This window comes from Chiloscyllium plagiosum, chromosome 48, assembly GCF_004010195.1.
Source record: "Chiloscyllium plagiosum isolate BGI_BamShark_2017 chromosome 48, ASM401019v2, whole genome shotgun sequence".
In the NCBI taxonomy this organism is placed as follows: Eukaryota; Metazoa; Chordata; class Chondrichthyes; order Orectolobiformes; family Hemiscylliidae; genus Chiloscyllium; species Chiloscyllium plagiosum.
This window is the reverse complement of record NC_057757.1, coordinates 131,913-150,316: the sequence shown is the minus strand read 5'-3', so window position 1 is coordinate 150,316 and position 18,404 is coordinate 131,913. Positions and strand designations below refer to the sequence as shown.

Here is an 18,404-nt window from a genome sequence, read left to right as displayed (position 1 = left end):
CCTGTACAGCCGCAACATGACCTCCCAACTCCTGTACTCAATACTCTGACCAATAAAGGAAAGCATACCAAACGCTTTCTTCACTATCCTATCTACCTGTGACTCCACTTTCAAGGAGCTAAGAACCTGCAGTCCAAGGTCTCTGTTCAGCAACACTCCCTCAGACCATATCATTAAGTGTACACGTCCTGCTAAGTTTGCTTTCCCAAAATGCAGCACCTCACATTTATCTAAATTAAACTCCATCTGCCACTTCTCAGCCCATTGGCCCACCTGGTCCAGATCCTGTTGTAATCTGATGTAACCCTCTTTGTCCACTACACCTCCAATTTTGGTGTCTTTGCAAACTTACTAACTATACCTGCTATGTTCACATCCAAATCATTTATATAAATGATGAAAAGTAGTGGACCCTGCACTGATCCTTGTGGCATTCCAATGGTCACAGGCCTCCAGTCTGAAAAACAACCCTCCACCATCACCCTCTGTCTTCTACCTTTGAGCCAGTTCTGTATCCAAATGGCTAGTTCTCTCTGTATTCCATAAGATCTAACCTTGCTAATCAGTCTCCCATGAGGAACTTTGTCGAACGTCTTACTGAAGTCCATATAGATCATGTCTACCACTCTGCCCTCATCAATCCTCTTTGTTACTTCAAAAAACTCAAACAAGTTTGTGAGACATGATTTCCCATGCACAAAGCCATGTTGACTATCCTTAATCAGTCCTTGCCTTTCCAAATACATATACATCCTGTTCCTCAGGATTCCCTCCAACAACTTGCCCACCACTGACGTCAGGCTCACCGGTCTATAGTTCCCTGCCTTGACCATATCAGCTTTCTTAAACAGTGGCACCATGTTAGCCAACCTCCAGTCTTCCGGCACCTCACCTGTAACTATCGATGATTCGGATATCTCAGCAAGAGGCACAGCAATCACTTCTCTAGCTTCCCACAGAGTTCTAGGGTACACCTGATCAGGTCCTGGGGATGTATCCACTTTTATGCATTTCAAGACATCCAGCATATCCTCCTCTGTAATCTGGACATTTTTCAAGATGTCACCATCTATTTCCATACATTGTTAATCTTTCTTATCCTTTTCCACAGTAAATACTGATGCAAAGTACTCGTTTAATATCTCTCCTATTTTCTGCGGCTCCACACAAAGGCCGCCTTGCTGATCTTTGAGGGGCTCTATTCTCTCCCTAGCTACCCTTTATCCTTAATGTATTTGTAAAAACCCTTTGGATTCTCCTTAAATCTATTTGCCAAAGCTATCTCATGTCCCCTTTTTGCCCTCCTGATTTCCCTCTTAAGTATACTCCCATTGTCTTTATACTCTAAGGATTCACTCGATCTAGCCTGTCTATACCTGACATATGCTTCTTTCCTTTTCTTAACCAAACCCTCAATTCCTTTAATCATCCAGCATTCCCTATACCTACCAGCCTTTCCTTTCACCTGAACAGGAATATACATTTTTTGGACTCTTGTCATCTCATTTCTGAAGGCTTCCAATTTGCCAGCCGTCCCTTTACCTGCGAACATCTGCCCCCAATCAGCTTTTGAAAGTTGTTGCCTAAAACCATCAAAATTGGCCTTTCTCCAATTTAGAACTTCAGCTTTTAGATCTGGTCTATCCTTTTTCATCACTATTTTAAAACTAACAGAATTATGGTCGCTGGCCCCAAAGTGCTCCCCCACTGACACCTCAGTCACATGCCCTGCCTTATTCCCGGAGAGTAAGTCAAGTTTTGCACCTTCTCTAGTAGGTACATCCACATACTGAATCAGAAACTTTTTTTGTACATACTTAAGAAATTCCTCTCCATCTAAACCCTTAGCACTATGGCAGTCCCAATCTATGTTTAGAAAATTAAAATCCCCTACCATAACCACCCTATTATTCTTACAGATAACTGAGATCTCCTTCCAAATTTGTTTCTCAATTTCCCTCTGACTATTAGGGGCCTACAATACAATCCCAGTAAGGGGATCATCCCTTTCTTACTTCTCATTTCCACCCAAATAACGTCCCTGAATGTATTTCGGAATATCCTCCCTAAGTACAGCTGTAATGCTATCCCTTATCAAAAACGACACTCCCCGTTCTCTCTTGCCTCCCTTTCTAACCTTCCTGTAGCCTTTGTGTCCTGGAACATTAAGCTGCCAGTCCTGTCCACTGCTGAGCCATGTTTTTGTAATTGCTGTGATAGCCCAGTGCCATGCTCCTAACCATGCCCAGAGTTCATCTGCATCAGTTTTTCAGGAGGAAACCCTTCTGCCTGACCCTCTGCCTGTTCAGATTTTTCCTGTACCATTGCAGCAAACAGGGGCATCCGTTAACTGAGCATCAACTCCTTCATCTTTCTCTTTAGTTTTTTTTCCTTCTTGCTGTGATTTATGACAGTGGGATCTTGTCACTACACAGTCTGGAAACATTCCAGGGTATTTTAACTCCTCAGTTCCCTGGTCTTCCTTTGACATCTCCACAACACAGGGTGTCACTCCCATCTTGGATCCTGATAAATTGTTCCCAAGAACAAACTGTATTCCTGAAAATGACACACTCGGTCAATCACTCCCACTGTTACTTTCCCAGTTTTGGTTTGACTGTCCAACTTGATCTTAAACAAGGGATCACTAAACTTCTATTCATCTATTCCACAAATTATCACCCTCTCAGGTATTGTCAGAAAGAGTGCAAATACTTTCATCTCTTACTGTTAGAGACTGACTAGATCCTGTATCTCTTAAAATCTCTTTCCTTTCTCCCCCTGTTCGTCCTGAGTAAATGTTATCCACAGAGGTGAAGTCTTTATAGAGATTGGACACTAACTCCATACCCAGTCCCTGCCTTGGCTGTGCACTCTCCTGCAGCTCCTCGATTTTTCTTGGGGTCTCCTTTACTACTTTCACTAATGCCACTGGCTTAGCCTCTTTTACCACATCTTTTCCCACAGTGCCTTTCTTCAATGACTAGCCTTGCGCCTTTATGTGTCCCATTTTACCATAGTGGAAACACCTGAGGCCTTTCACCTCTGGTCCACCCTCTTGGGCTTCTTTTTAACCTGTGGTAAACTCTTACCAGTGTTGTCTACTCTTTGGTTTGTCAGGTAGGATCTCCCCTTCTCCCAATTTCTATCCCTCACTGGATGAAATTCCTGTCGGAAGCTAACTTTCACCTAATGCACCGATGCAGATTCATCTGGCATCTCTGCCACTCTTCTCACTTCTTGAACTTTCTGTTCATCCACGTGAATTCTTATCACCTGTGGAAGTGAGTTTTTAAACTTCTCCAGCAGAATAATCTCTCTTATTTTCATAAGCCTCATACGTCTTGTCTATTCTTAAAGCCTGCACCCATCTATCAAAATTGCTATGTTTAATTCTTTCAAACTCAGCATAAGTCTGACCTGGTTCCTTCTTTATGTTTCTGAACTGCTATCTATACGCTTCTGTTACCAATTCATAGGCACTGTAAGGAGCCTGTTGACATCTGCATAATCTCTTGACCCCTCACCTGACAGCGCAGTAAATACCTCACTAGCTCTGCCTACCAGCTTAGTCTGAACCAGCATTACCCACAAGTCCTCTGACCTCTCCATCTGCCAAGCCAACTTTTCAAATGAAATAAAAAAGGCTTTGACATCTTTCTCATCAAAATGTGGAATGTTTTAATATATTTGTATCCATCACTACCTTCTCTCTTAATCTTCATCCTGTTAACTTGACTTCCCTGATGAATTTGTAACTTCTGAAGTTCAACTTCTCTGCCTCTTTCTTTTTGCTCAGCTTAGAACACCGAACATGGAATATTACAGAACAGTACAGGCCCTTTGGCCCTTGATGTTGCACTGCCCTGTAAAACCAATCTGAAGCCCATCTAACCTACACTATTTCAGTTTCGTCCATATGCCTATCCAATGACCATGTAAATGCCTGTAAAGTTGGCGAGTCTACAACTGTTGCAGCCAGTGTGTTCCATGCCCCTCCTACTCTCTGAGTCAAAAAACTACCTCTGACATCTGTCCTATATCTATCACCCCTCAATTTAAAGCTATGTCCCCTCGTGCTCGCCGTCACCATACTTGGAAAAAGGCTCTCCCTGTCCACCCTATCTAACCCTCTGATTATCATATATGTCTCAACTAAATCACTTCTCAACTTTCTTCTCTCTAATGAAAACAGCCTCGAGTCCCTCAATCTTTCCTCGTAATACCTTCCCTCCGTACCAGGCAACATCCTCGTAAATCTCCTCTGTACCCTTTCCAAAGCTTTCACAGCCTTCCTATAATGCGGTGACCAGAACTGCACGCAATACTCCAAATGTGGTTGCACCAGAGTTTTGTACAGCTGCAGCATGATCTTGTGGCTCTGATACTCAATCCCTCTACTAATAAAAGTGAATACACAGTATGCCTTCTTAACAACCTTATCAACCTGAGTGGCAACTTTGAGGGATCTTTGTACGTGGACACCGAGATCTCTCTGCTCATCTATACCACCAAGAATGTTACCATTCGCCCAGTACTCTGCATTCCTGTTATTCCTTCCAAAGAGGATCACCTCACACTTTTCTGCATTAAACTCCATTTGCCACCTCTCAGCACAGCTTTGCAGCTTATCTATGTCCCTCTGTAGCCTATAACATCCTTCGGCACTATTCACTGTACCGACCATAGTGTCGTCCACACATTTACTAACCCATCGTTCTACGCCCTCGTCCAGGTCATTTATGAAAATGACAAACAGCAGTGGATCCAAAACAGATCCTTGCAGTACACACTAGTATCTGAACTGCAGGATGAACATTTCTCATCAACCACCACCCTCTGTCTTCTTCCAGCTAGCCAATTTCTGATCCAAACCTCTAAATTGCCCTCAATCCCATGCCTCTGTATTTTGTGCGATAGCCTACTGTGGGGAACCTTATCAAATGCCTTACTGAAATCTATATACACCACATCAACCACTTTACCCTCATCCACCTGTTTGGTCACCTTCTCAAAGAATTCAATAAAGTTAGTGAGGCACAACTTACCCTTCACAAAACTATGCTGACTATCCTTAATCAACTTATTCCTTTTGAGATGATTATAAATCCTATCTCTTATAACCTTTTTCAACACTTAACCCACAACCGAAGTAAGGCTCTCTGGTCTATAATTACCAGAGTTGTCTCTACTCCCCTTCTTGAACAAGGGGACAACATTTGCTATCCTCCAGTCTTCTGGCACTATTCCTGTAGACAATGACGACATAAAGATCAAAGCCAAAGGCTCGGCAATCTCTTCCCTGGCTTCCCAGAGAATCCTAGGATAAATCCCGTCCAGCCCAGGGGACTTATCTATTTTCACACTTTCCAGAATTGCTACCACCTCCTCCTTGTGAATCTCAATGCCATCTATTCTAATAGCCTGTATCTTGGTATTCTCCTCGTCAACGTTTTTTTTTTCCTGTGTGAATACTGTTGAAAAATATTAATTTAGCGCTTTCCCATCTCCTCGGACTCCACACACAACTTCCCACTACTGTCCTTGATTGGCCCTAATCTTACTCTAGTCATTCTTTTATTCCTGATATACCTATAGAAAGTTTTCCCTGATCATATCCGCCAACAACATCTCATGCACCCTCCTAGCTCGTCTTAGCTCACTGTTTTGGTCTTTATGGTTACTTTGTAACTCTCAATCGCCCTAACTGAGCCTTCACATCTCATCCTAACATAAGCTGCCTTTTTCCTCTTGACAAGATACCCTTAGAAAACCACCTCTCAGCACAGCTTTGCAGCTTATCTATGTCCCTCTGTAGCCTATAACATCCTTCGGCACTATTCACTGTACCGACCATAGTGTCGTCTACACATTTACTAACCCATCGTTCTACTGATGCTCAACAACTTCCTCCCAGTTTGACAGGTACATATTTATCAAGAACACATAGTAGGTGATCCTTGAATAAGCTCCACATTTCTATAGTGCCCATTCCCTGCAGTTTCCTTCCCTATCCTATGCATCCTAAATCTTCTCTAATCACAATGTAATTGTCTTTCCCCCAGCTGTAGCCCTTGCCCTCTGGTGTATAGCTATTCCTTTCCATCACTAAAGTAAACATAGCTGAATTGTGGTCACTATCACCAAAGTGCTCACTTACCTCCAAGTCTAACACCTGGCCAGGTTCACTACCCAGTACCAAATCCAATGTGGCCTCGCCCCTTGTTGACCTGTGTCAGGAAACCCTCCTGCACACAATGGACAAAAACTGACCCATCTAAAATACTTGAACTATCGTATTCCCAGTCAGTATTTGGAAAGTGGAAGTCCGCCATAATAACTACCCTGTCACTGTCACTCCTATCAAGATTCATCTTTGCTATCCTTACCTCTAAATCTCTTGAACTATTTGGAGGCCTATAGAAAATTCCCAACAGGGTAACCTCTCCCTTCCTGTTTCTAATCTTAGCCCATTCTACCTCAGTAGATGAGACCGCAAACGTCCTTTCTGCAGCAGTAAGACTGTCCTTGACTAACAATGCCACACTCCGCCCCCCCCCCGCCTTCACCATCTTCTCTGTTCTTACTGAAACATCTAAATCCAGGAACCTGTAATAACCATTCTTGTCCCTGCCCTACCCATGTCTCTGAAATGGCCACAATGGTGAAATCCCAGGTACTGACCCATGCTGCAAGTTCACCCGCCTTATTCCGGATGCTCCTGCTGTTGAAATAGACACACTTGAAACCAATTTCCTGCTTGCCAGTGTCCTCTTGCAACCCTAAAACCTTATTTCGAACCTCCTTACTCTCAACCTCCTCTCTACTTGAACTACAATTTTGGTTCCTATCCCCCTGCTGAATTAATTTAAACCACCCGAAGATCATTAGCAAATTTCCCCCACTGCAGGATATTGTACCCCCTCTGGTTCAGATGTTGACCATCTTCTTTGTAAAGGTCCCACCTACCCCAGAATGAGCCCTAATTATCCAGGTATCCAAAACCCTCCCTCCTGCACCATCCCTATAGCCATGTATTCAACTCCTCTCTCTCCCTATACCTGGCCTCACTAGCACGTGGCATGAGCAACAAACCAGAGGTAACAACTAACAATAACAGCTAACGATCCGCATCCATGAACACCAACTAGCCACGAAACGACATGACCAGCTATCCTTAGTAGCCACACACGCAGATGACAAGCAACATGAATTCGACTGGGACCACACTACTATTATAGGACAAGCCAAATAGATAACAGCCAGGGAATTCCTAGAGGCATGGCACTCATCCACAGATTCAATCAATAAGCACATCGATCTGGACCCAATATACCGGCCACTGCAACGGACAGCTGGAACTGACAACCGGAAGCGGCAGATTCAAACCACTACAAATGCCGGAGGAAAGATCACAGAAGCGCTTCACAGGAGGCTCCCAAGCACTGAGGATGTCACCTAGACAGGGGACGAAACGTCTGCAACTCACATTCCCAGCTCAGCAAACAGAACCACAATAACAACTCTGTTTGTCCCAGCTCTAAGCTTCCACCCTAGCTCCCTGAATTTCTGCCTTCAATCCCTATCTCTCTTGCTCCCTATGTTGTTGGTGCCAATGTGAACCACGACTTGGGGCTGCTCCCCCTCCCCCGCAAGGATCCCAAAAACACAATCATAGGCATCATGAACCCTGGCACCTGGGAGGCAACACACCAACCATGAGTCTCCCTCATTCCCACAGAACTTTCTATCTGTCCCCCTAACTATGGAGTCCCCAATGACTACTGCTCTGCTCCTCTTCCCCCTTCCCTTCTGAGTAACAGGGAGAGACTCTGTGCCAGAGACCTGTGCCCCATTGCTAACCCCTGGCAAGTCATTCCCCCCAACAGTATCCAAAACAGTATACTTGTTGTTGAGGGGAACAGCCACAAGGGATCCCTGCACTGCCTGCCGGTTTCCTTTCCATCCCCTAACGATAACCCATCTTCCTTCTTGTTGTACTTGAGGTGTGACTACCTCCCTGTAACTCCTCTCAATAACCCCCTTCACCTCCCGAATGATCCGAAGTTCATCGAGCTCCAGCTCCAGTTTTCCAGGAGCTGGAGTTGGGTGCAGTTTCCGCAGATGCAGTCAGTAGGGACACTAGTGGTGACTCTTACCTTGCACATTCTGCAGGAGAAACATTCCACTTCCCTAACCTCCATTCCCAGTATTTTAAATTCCCAACATGCCTACTGATAAACTAAAAGAAAGAAAGACTAGTCACCTTATCAATCCAGCGCACATAACCTTCTCTCTCTCTTCTTTTTATTCTGTCTCTCTTTCTTCTCTCTATCTTTATCTTTCTTTTTCTTTTTGCTCAGCTAAGAACCTTCTCTCCCTTTCTTTATCTTCTAACATGGCTCTTCTTTCCCTGTATCTATCTTCTAACTCCAGTTGCCTCATTTGTATTTTAAGTTTTCTAACTTTACTGCACTTGTCTGTTTCTCTGATGCACCTGAGTGTGTCACCAACTCCATTACAATTTCAGCTTTCCCTTTGTCCCTGGTTAGACTTAATTCTAACCTGTTTGCTCCTTATAAAGTGTATCCTTCCTCTGTCTTTCTAAACTTTCTTGGCAAATTTGGGAAGCATCTTCAAATCCCAGAAGCTCTTTAGCAATCTTAAGAGCCATTTCCCTCACTTTTAATTTAACCAACCACAAGTAACCAAAATTAAACTAATTTTCTCACCCAAGTTTTATTTAATGATCTAGGACACTAATCGCCAAGTGTTTAAATCTTCTGGGATCTTTCTTACCCCAAATTGGTTCAAATCCATCCAGATCCATCTCAACCTGTCCAAATCCCGGAAAACAAGCCCCCAAACTGTTATAATGCAGAAGTCAAACCCCTCTGTTAAGTAAAACCAGAAACCCAGAAAAGCTTGCATTGCCTCAGAATCTGTTAAAATGTAAGTGACAGAGAATAATTTACACTATTTAAAGAAAAATAACAGTTTATTTTTCAAATGCTAATAGTGACCACTAAACAAAAAGTATTCACAAAATCCAAGCCCCCTTTTTCTTAACTACTGACTATCTAACCCAGCTCCATAAAAAATACTGTTTCAGAAACACACTTATTAAACATCACCTTAACCACACAATCTCTGTCTTTTCTGCAGTCTTTAATCTTCCTTCTGCTGATCTCCCTGGGTCATCTTCTCTCTTTTTACTGTGAGTCTGTTTTACATGAAAAGATCCCTTTGATAGAGAGCAAGATGTTAGATGGGCAGGCAGCTCTCTGGCTCTACGGCATTTGCTCGGCTGATCAATGGCAGTTCCTCTCTGACCAATTTTCAAAATGCCCCTGTTCTTTTTTATACCTACCTAAGATTGTACCATCTCATTGGTCCAATGTCGTCAAAACAATAAATTCAAACTCAATTGGGTTTTAGTATTCTAAAATTCGAATTGTCAAAACAGCAACCGAACCTCAGATATCCATTTCACAGCCAATTGTTCCATGTATCTATTTTGGAACAGCCCATCTCCCAGCCTTTCCCTTTGGGCAACTGAACCTGTACTTGAAGTTTACTTCAAAATTCAGAAAACACTTTCTGTTTTAAAATAAACCTACATGCTTTCAGCTTCATAACAATAACAAACTAAAAGAAAATGGTTCACAGTTTGAAAGTGTTGATCTCAATATCAAGTCCAGAAGGTTGTAAAGTGCCCAGTCTGAAAATGAGATGTTGTTTCTCTAGTTTGTGCTGTGTTTCACTGGAACACTGCAAATTGCTGAGGACAGACAGGTACAGGACAGTATGTTAAATGATCGGCTATGGGAAGGTCAGGGTCATGCTTGTGCGCAGACCAGAGCTGTTGCACAAAGCAGTCACCCAGCCTGTGTTTGGTTTCTCCAATGTAGAGAAGGCCACATTGGGTGCAGCGAATACAATCCACAAGATTGGAGGAGGTCCAGGTGAAATGCTGCTTCACCAGGAAACACTGTTTAGGCCCTTGTTTGCTCTGATCTGCCTATACTGCTCACAGAAAAAAAACCTTTCACTGTACTTAGGTACATGTGACTACAATAAATCAAATCAAATCAAATTAAAGTAAACTCTACCATTTTCCCCTATTCCTGATGTCAGGCTAACTAATCTGTAAGTTGACAGGTAGGAGGCTGGAAAGAACACAGCAAGCAAGGCAGCATCAGGAGGTGGAGACGTCGATGTTTCAGGTGTAACCCTTCTTCAGGACTGGGGGTCCGTTTAGGGGGAGCTGCAGATAAAGGGGGTGACGGAGGCAGGGTGGTGAATTGGGGCTAGGGGAAGACAGGTAGAGGGTACGACCTGGTTGGTCAATGGGAGGAATGGATCAGGTAGGTGGCAGGGGGTCAGAGTCCCCCTTGTCCTCACCTACGACCCCACTAGTCTCCGCATTCAACGCATCATCCTTTAACACTACTGCCAACTCCAACTAGACCCTAGTGCCAAGCACACGTTCCCCTCCCCACCCCTCTCTCCCTTCCACAAGGACTGTTCCCTTTGACAAACCTTGGTTTGTGCCACTCTTCCCACCAACCCCATCCCGAACCCTCAGGTACCTTCCCCTGCAACCGGAAAAGATGCAAACCTGCCGGTACACCACCCTCCTCACTTCCATCATGGGCCCCAAACAGTCCTTCCAGGTGAGACAGAGGTTCGCCTGCCTCTCCTCCAACCTAGTTTACTCCATCAGGTGTTCCCGGTGTGGTCTTTTCTACAATGGGGAGACCAAACATAAACTCAGGGAACGGTTCACTGAGCATCTCAGCCTGGCCTGCAGGGGCCAACCAGACCCCCCCAGTCACTGCCCATTTCAATTCTCCTTCCCCACTCCCTTTCCAACATGACCATTCTTGCAACAACAAAACAAATCGCAAATTGGAGGAACAACACCTCATCTGCCGCCTACTTCCCAGCCTACAGCCTGGAGGACTCAACATTGAGTTCTCCAATTTCAAATAGCCTCCATTCCCATCCCCCGACTCCATTCCCAGCCCCTCACTCTCCCTTCCACTGCTCCCTGCCACCTACCTGATCCATTCCTCCCATTGACCAGCCAGGTCATACCCTCTGCCTGTCTTCACCTATCCCCACTTCACCACCTGCCTCCGCCACCCCCTTTATCTGCAGCTCACCCTACACCCACTCCCTGTCCTGAAGAAGGGTTACACCCGAAACGTTGAGTTCTCCACCTTCTGAAGCTGCCTGTTCTTCCAGCCTCCTGCCTGTCTACTTTGGATTCCAGCATCTGCAGTTTCTTTGTCTCTAATTAATCAATAAGTCCATGTTTTCCTTTTTTAAACAGTGAGGTTATATTTCACAACCTCTAATTTACTGGGATTGTTCCAGAATTAAAAGGATTTTGAGAGCTGACAACTAATCTGTCCTTTTACTTGACTGGACATGACCATTAGTACCTGGATCTCAATTATCCAGGTTCTGGGATTTAACAGTTTTCAGTTCCCTTCATTTCTGCAGTTTTTATGTCTTCTTCTGTAAAGACAGAACTAAGCACTTCTTGCATTTCTAGATTTCTCCAACTGCACTCGAACTCTCGTACTTATCACCTCTACTCTTAACAACACACTTTACAAGCTGTATGGCCTCTCCCTGCAGAAATTCTCAAATCCTCTTGAACTTGGCCACCTGCTTCCTATTTTTGATCAAGTCCAGTAAAGCTATTGCCCACCAATGACTGTCAACTTCAACTGATTCTCTGCAGCATCACTTCGCCCCCAGGAAATAAAGCTGAAATTCTCAGCCCTGGCTACCTAAGCCTTTCAGAGCTGAAAATGTGTTGCTGGAAAAGTGCAGCACGTCAGGCAGCATCCAAGGAGCAGGAGAATCAACGTTTCGGGCATGAGCCCTTCTTCAGGAATCCTTTACCTAAGCCTTTCAGGCCATGCTGGCCTCCGCAGTGTCCTGCAATCATGCTCCCAGATGTACAGTATATGCTTCAGTTTTAAAATGATTCACAGGTTTGGTAGGACTGGAAGAGGCCAGCTACAAAGGAAACAATAACATGGGGTTATAATCTTAAAATTAGAATCAGGCTGTTCAAGAGCGATGGTGGAAAGCTATCCCTCACACAAAGGAGTAGTGGAAGTTCGGAACTCTCTCCAGCAAAAAGCTGTGGCTGCTGAAGTTTCTGAGTTTCCAATCCCTGGTAAATGCTTTGATAGCTGTGTCAGTATGTCTGACAAATTAAACATCCATACCCTGAGTGATTTTCTTTTCTGGATGGGCAAACAATTAGATCGTCGCACTGTTCACTTCATTAGATTGATGAGACAGTAATGTATTCCTAATGCAGTTCTTTAAATATGCAATTATAAAAATAACATGGCCATTTAAATCTTAAATTCTCTCCATAGAGCATAAAGATATGACTTTTCTAAAAACGTGGCTGAAACCTGTCAGCTATCTCGCCTCCACACTTTGAAGAGCTCTTGTCAAGCCCACCCCCCGTCTATTCCATCACTGCCCACCTCCGTAACAACCCATCTTTTGAATTGCCTTCCTCGCCTACCCCATCCCTCTATTCTTGCCCTCTGGGTTCATTCTCCCCTCTGTGAGAAACCTTGGAAATGGATTTCTGCTACAAAGATGCTGTTTCGGTTCCCTTTTGAGTGGCGTTGAATTTTTGTGTTTTGTCCTGCTTTTGTAATTTATTGAATTTTTTTTTGCATTCAGGATGGACGTTCGCAGGCCCAGTCAAACCTCAGCTTCCTGTCTGTCCTCACGAGTCCCTGTGGGGAGCTGGTGAAGCTGAAAGTCAAAGACATTCCAGCCAAGCTGCCTCACATCCTCAACCTCATCCGGATCATCTGGGTTAACTCAAAGTTCTACAACACCCGGGATCGCATCACCGCGCTCTTCCGTAAAGTGAGTAAAGCCAGAGCTGACCATGTAGCTGGCTAGGGCTCAGTGGCTGATATGTTGCCACTGAATGCAGTAGGTCATCAGTTCAAGAGGCTTGAGCAGGAAATGCACGGAATTTCAGAACTGAGATTAACACGTTTTGTTAGGTAAGGGAATTAAGGGCAATGCAGCCCAGGCAGGTAAATGAAGTTGAGATACAGATCAACAAAGACCTAAATATATGGAATAGGCTCAAGGGTTGAAATGGCTTTCTCCTCTACCTGTGTTCCAAATAATCTTCCTTCCGTTACACCTCATTCAAAACCAAGATCAATTTATTGCCAATGTTTAATTCATTTGCAGGCCCTCAAAGAACTTTATACCCCTCAATCTTTACATTTTTCTTAAATTATCAAGCTTTTAGTGCAGCATTTCACCATGCTGCCATTTCTGATTTACCCCCAATTTTCTCCTGTTAAATTTGGCCTGATGTGCTGGTTCATGCGGGTTGAGAGGAGATGTGGTGCTTGGGTTTTAGTGTGCCATTGAAACGCCATTGGTGACCTGCAAGGATTCACAGTGGCAGGGTATACAGACAGGTTGAAAACATCTAAAGTCACTAGCAGTGTAAACACTCTGCTGGTCAGGTAGCAGCCATGGAGAGAGAGGAAGAGCTATTGGCCTGAATTGTCGCAGGATGATGAGGGAGTTCTTCAGAAATGGCAATGATTCCCAAATCTCCAGGATTTCCTGTGCCTGATAAAACTGGGGGAGAAGTCATGAGGCAGTATTGGTAACCTGGCCACCTTGATAGGGGAAATGTGACTGGCCCAGTCCTCTGGCATTTTCAGAGATTGTGGCCAGCCTTTAGTTTTCGAGTGAATTTGAGTGCCCTGGCCCTGATTTGTGGCTCCTCATTGCAGCACCACTCCACCCTACCATGCTTGGTAATTCCATGCCCATTGACCATTGACCTATTGCAGACAGAGAGAATCACAGAACTGTTACACTTCAGGAGGCCCTTCAGCCCGTCATTTCTGTGCTAGTTCACCAAATAAGCATCTCACCTACAGCAAAGCCCCTGCCTTTCCCACGTAACCTTGCACATTATTCTTTGCCAAATAAACATCTAACACCCTTTAGAATATCTCTTTAGTACTTTGTCATCGCACTCACAGGCAGTGCATTCCAGCAGTGAACCACTTACTGTGCGAAAAAGTTATTCATCGTGCCACTTTGTATTCTTGTAATAATAACTTTAAAATGTGTGTCATCTTATTCTTGATCCTTTTAGTGTGGTAATGTTTTCTTTCTGTTTACACTGCCCAGTCTCTCCTGATTTTCAATATTTCAATCAGATTTCATCTCAGCCTTTTCTTTTCCAAGGAGAACAATCACAGCTTCTCCAATTCATCTTCATAATGGGAATTCCTGGTCCCTAGAACCATCTCATAAACGTTTCCTGAACACTCTCTAATGCCTTCACATTCTTCCTAAACTGCGGCACCCTCAACTGGACACATTTCTCAAACTGAACTCAAATTAGTACCTTACAGAAGTACAAATAAGCAAAGGGAGGTATTTTACTGACTCGCGTTTTCCACGTTAGTGTTGAGAATCCAGGTTGGTAACCCCTCATCGCAACTGGGAAATGCTGTAGGTGTAAGCACAGGGGCGTTCTGAGGGTGAGGACTTTGTTAGAACAAAAGGCAAGATCGATGATATGGAGTGATTAAATGATAGGGTGATGCCGAAAAGCAAAAAGGGAGTGATAATGGGGAAAGTCAAGAAGGAAAATGTAGCCTATAGCAGCTAAAATGACTAAATGAGAATCATTACTAGCAACATCTGGTGATTAAAAAACTGGGAGCGGGAGTTACGATTTAAAGACAGCAGGGGTTCTCTCTGGTTTATTTACCAAGGCAAGGAAGATGAATAAAATTAGGGAATGCTTTGTGAAACATCCCCCTCCCATTCTTTGCAAAGGTTTCAGGACTGAGCTGAACTTAGTTACCTTTAGGGAAGAGAAAGACATTTTGCAAATCTGGGAAGCTCCCTCGTGTTTTATTCACTGCCGTTGTGATGGTAAATACGTTGAAGCTGGGCCAAGATGGAATCAGCTTCACCCAGGCAATTGCAAAGTGCCGGAGCAGTGGCTCAGCTGCAGTTGGTTGTGTCATATCTGTCCGTGTGCTCCAATGATTAAGCATCATTTTTGCAGTTGTACAAATTTCTGAAGCTGGGATTCCTTCAAATGTTGCTGTTCAGATGTTAAAGTGTGACTTATGAACAAATTTATGTGAAATTCTTCTATTGTGAGAAAAGAGGTGCTGTAAATGGCCTAACATCACCAAAATAATTGAAAGGCTAATGTTAGAACACATGAAGCTTTTGTATGCTCATTTAAGTGCCAAATTTCAGGGCACTGCTAGAAGTATGATGTTAATTGATTACAGAAGTTAAAGTGCCAGATTGTGTAAATAAATTATGTAAATAAAGTACATGAAGGAATATGCATGATGTGGAAATAGGTTGTGTAAATTTGAAATGGTGATTTATTTTAACAGATTATGCTGTGAGTATGATTATCGTGATTGTACACTCTTTAGCTTAAACAAGATTTGGTTTGCATTACTTTGTGCAAATTAGCATCTCGCCATAATGGTTGGAAATACATGTTCAATGCAATGAATTGAATTGCAGTGACCGGGCCCACTTTACCTTGCGTGACCTTATTGTTTTCACTCTGAATACAGTTAGTAATGAACCTATTCTTCTTGTCTGTCACTCGGTCTCTTTTCAGCTGAGTAATGAAATAATTCGTCTGTGCTCTGGAGAGATCTCATTGGACAGGATATTTGATGGCCACATCAACTTGAGTAAGGTCACTCTCCAAGACTGCATTGAGTGTTGTCAAAACTGGAAAGCCCACTTTGCACGTGCTGCCTTCATACATACCAGGTGAGGTCCGATCAGATCCTCTGCTCTGCTCTGGAGTATTGGCTTATGCTGTTATTTCTGTATTTTAACAGTTTGCTTTTCTCAGATTGTTAGGTGGTTGTCCAAAGTAGTGTTTAATTGGCCTGTTGGCTGAGGAAAGGGCAGGCAGTGATGATCCTCCTCTAGATTTCTATCCAGTCTCGGCTGCTGCAGTGTGTATGTGATGAGAAGGTGATAAGAAATAGGAACAGGAGTGGGCCGTTTTCTTCCTCAAGCCTGCTTGTTCCTCAGTAGGATCATGGCTGATCTCACTGTGGCCTTAGCATCACTTTTCTGCCTGTCTCCCATAACCTCTCACTCTCCTGATGGTCACAATTCTGTGTTTATCTGTTTAGATGCCTTTGTGTGAGAGTGCGTCTGTTTGCTCATGTTTCTGTGTGTGCATGTGTGAGTACGAGTGAATTCCTGTGCCTAACCATGTGTGTGCCCATGCCTGTGCTGTGGGTGAACGTGTTATCAGCCTCATGTATGATGTCACTCATGGTTCAATCATGAATGCATTAGACTTGATGGGCCAAATGGTCTGCTCCCACATTGTAGGGATTCTATGAAATTAAACTTTTAAGGCAAAAACAGCACTTGGGACAGGAAATTTTAACATTTTTATTTAAAATAAGGAGATATACTGAATAGCTTCAAGAAAAATGTTCATAGTTTCATTTACTTCTCCCCATGAATGGTAAATACCTTCAACCCCTTTGTAAGCAGCACTTGCTTCCAAAATGTTGCCTTCAGGGTTTTTAGTTCATGTTACATACAACTTTTAAATTACCATCACCTCAGCCCTTAAGACCATAAGAAATAGGACATTAGTTCGGCCACTCTTGGAATATTATGTGCAGTTCTGGAGTCCCTCCTATTGGAAGGATGTTGTGAAACTTGAAAGCATTCAGAAAAGATTTACAAGGATGTTGCCAAGATTGGAGGGCTTGAGCTACAGGTAGAAGCTGAAAAGATTAGGTTCCCGACAGTGTGGAAACAGGCAGTTCGGCCCAACAAGTCCACACCAACCCTCCGAAGAGTAACCTTCTCACTAATGCACCTAATACTATGGGACAACTTAGTATAGCCAATTCACCTGACCTGCACATCTTTGGGATGTGGGAGGAAACCAGAGCACCCAGAGGAAAGCCACGCAGACAGAGGGAGAATTGCAAATTCCACACAGACAGTCACCTGAGGCTGGAATCGAACCCAAGTCCCTAGCGTCATGAGGCAGCAGTGCTAACCACTGAGCCACTGTGCTGGAGCTGTTTTCCTTACAGCATCAGAGACTGAGGGGTGACCTTATAAAATCATGAGGGGAATGGATAGAGTAAATAGAGTGGTCAAATAGATGCACAGCACAGAAACACACCCTTCGGTCCAACTTGTCCATGCTGACCAGATATCCTAACCTAATCCAGTCCCATTTGTCAGTACTCGGACAATATCCCTCTAAACCCTTCCTATTCATATACCCATCCAGATGCCTTTTAAATGCTGTAATTGTACCAGCCTTCACCACTTCCTCTGACAGCTCATTCCATACACGCACCACACCCTGCATGAAAACATTGCCCCTTAGGTCCCTTTTATACCTTTCCCCTCTCACACTAAACCTATGCCCTCTAGTTCTGGATTCCCTCACCCCAGGGAAAAGACCTTGGCTATTTACCCTTTCAATGCCCCTCATGATTTTATAAACCTCTATAAGGTCACCCCTCAGCCTCCGCCGCTCCAGGGAAAACAGCCCTAGCCTATTCAGCCTCTCCCTATAGTTCAAATCTTCCAACCCTGGCAACATCCTCGTAAATCTTTTCTGAATCCTTTAAAGTTTCACAACATCCTTCCAATAGGAAGCGACCAGAATTGCAGGCAATATTCCAAAAGTGGCCTAACCAGTGTACTGTATAACCTATACTCAATGCTCTGACCAATAAAGGAAAGCATACCAAACACCTTCTTCACTATCCTATCTACCTGCGACTCCACTTTCAAGGAGCAATGAACCTACACTCCAAGGTCTCTTGTTCAGCAACACTCCCTAGGACCTTACCATTAAGTGTAAAAGCCCTGCTAAGATTTGCCTTACCAAAATGCAGCACCTCACATTTATTTAAATTAAACTCCATCTGCCACTCCTCAGCCCATTGGCATCTGATCAAGATCCCATTGTAATCTGAGGTAACCTTCTTTGCTGCCCATTACAACTCCAAATTTGGTGTCATCAGCAAACTTACTAGCTATACCTCTTATGCTCGCATCCAAATCATACATGTAAATGATGAAAAGTAGTGGACTCAGCACTAATCCTTGTGGCACTCCACTGGCCACAGGTTTCCAGTCGAAAAACAACCCTCCACTACCACCCTCTGTCTTCTACCTTTGAGCCAGTTCTGTATCCAAATGGTGAGTTCTCCCTATATTCCAAGAGATCTAACCTTGCTAACCAGTCTCCCATGGGGAACCTTGTGGAATGCCTTACTGAAGTCCATATAGATCACATCTACTGCTCTGCCCTCATCAAT

General features: G+C 43.8%; 1 protein-coding gene across 1 annotated transcript in view; it reads left to right on the top strand.

Moving 5' to 3' along the window:
• Nucleotides 1-18,404, top strand: part of LOC122544375 (dynein axonemal heavy chain 2-like) — a 159,058-nt gene that overhangs the window by 80,515 nt on the left and 60,139 nt on the right. The window contains exons 7-8 of the mRNA XM_043683618.1: nt 12,727-12,918; nt 15,698-15,855. Coding sequence (XP_043539553.1) covers nt 12,727-12,918; nt 15,698-15,855 — 350 coding nt within the window. The remainder of the gene's footprint in view (nt 1-12,726; nt 12,919-15,697; nt 15,856-18,404) is intronic.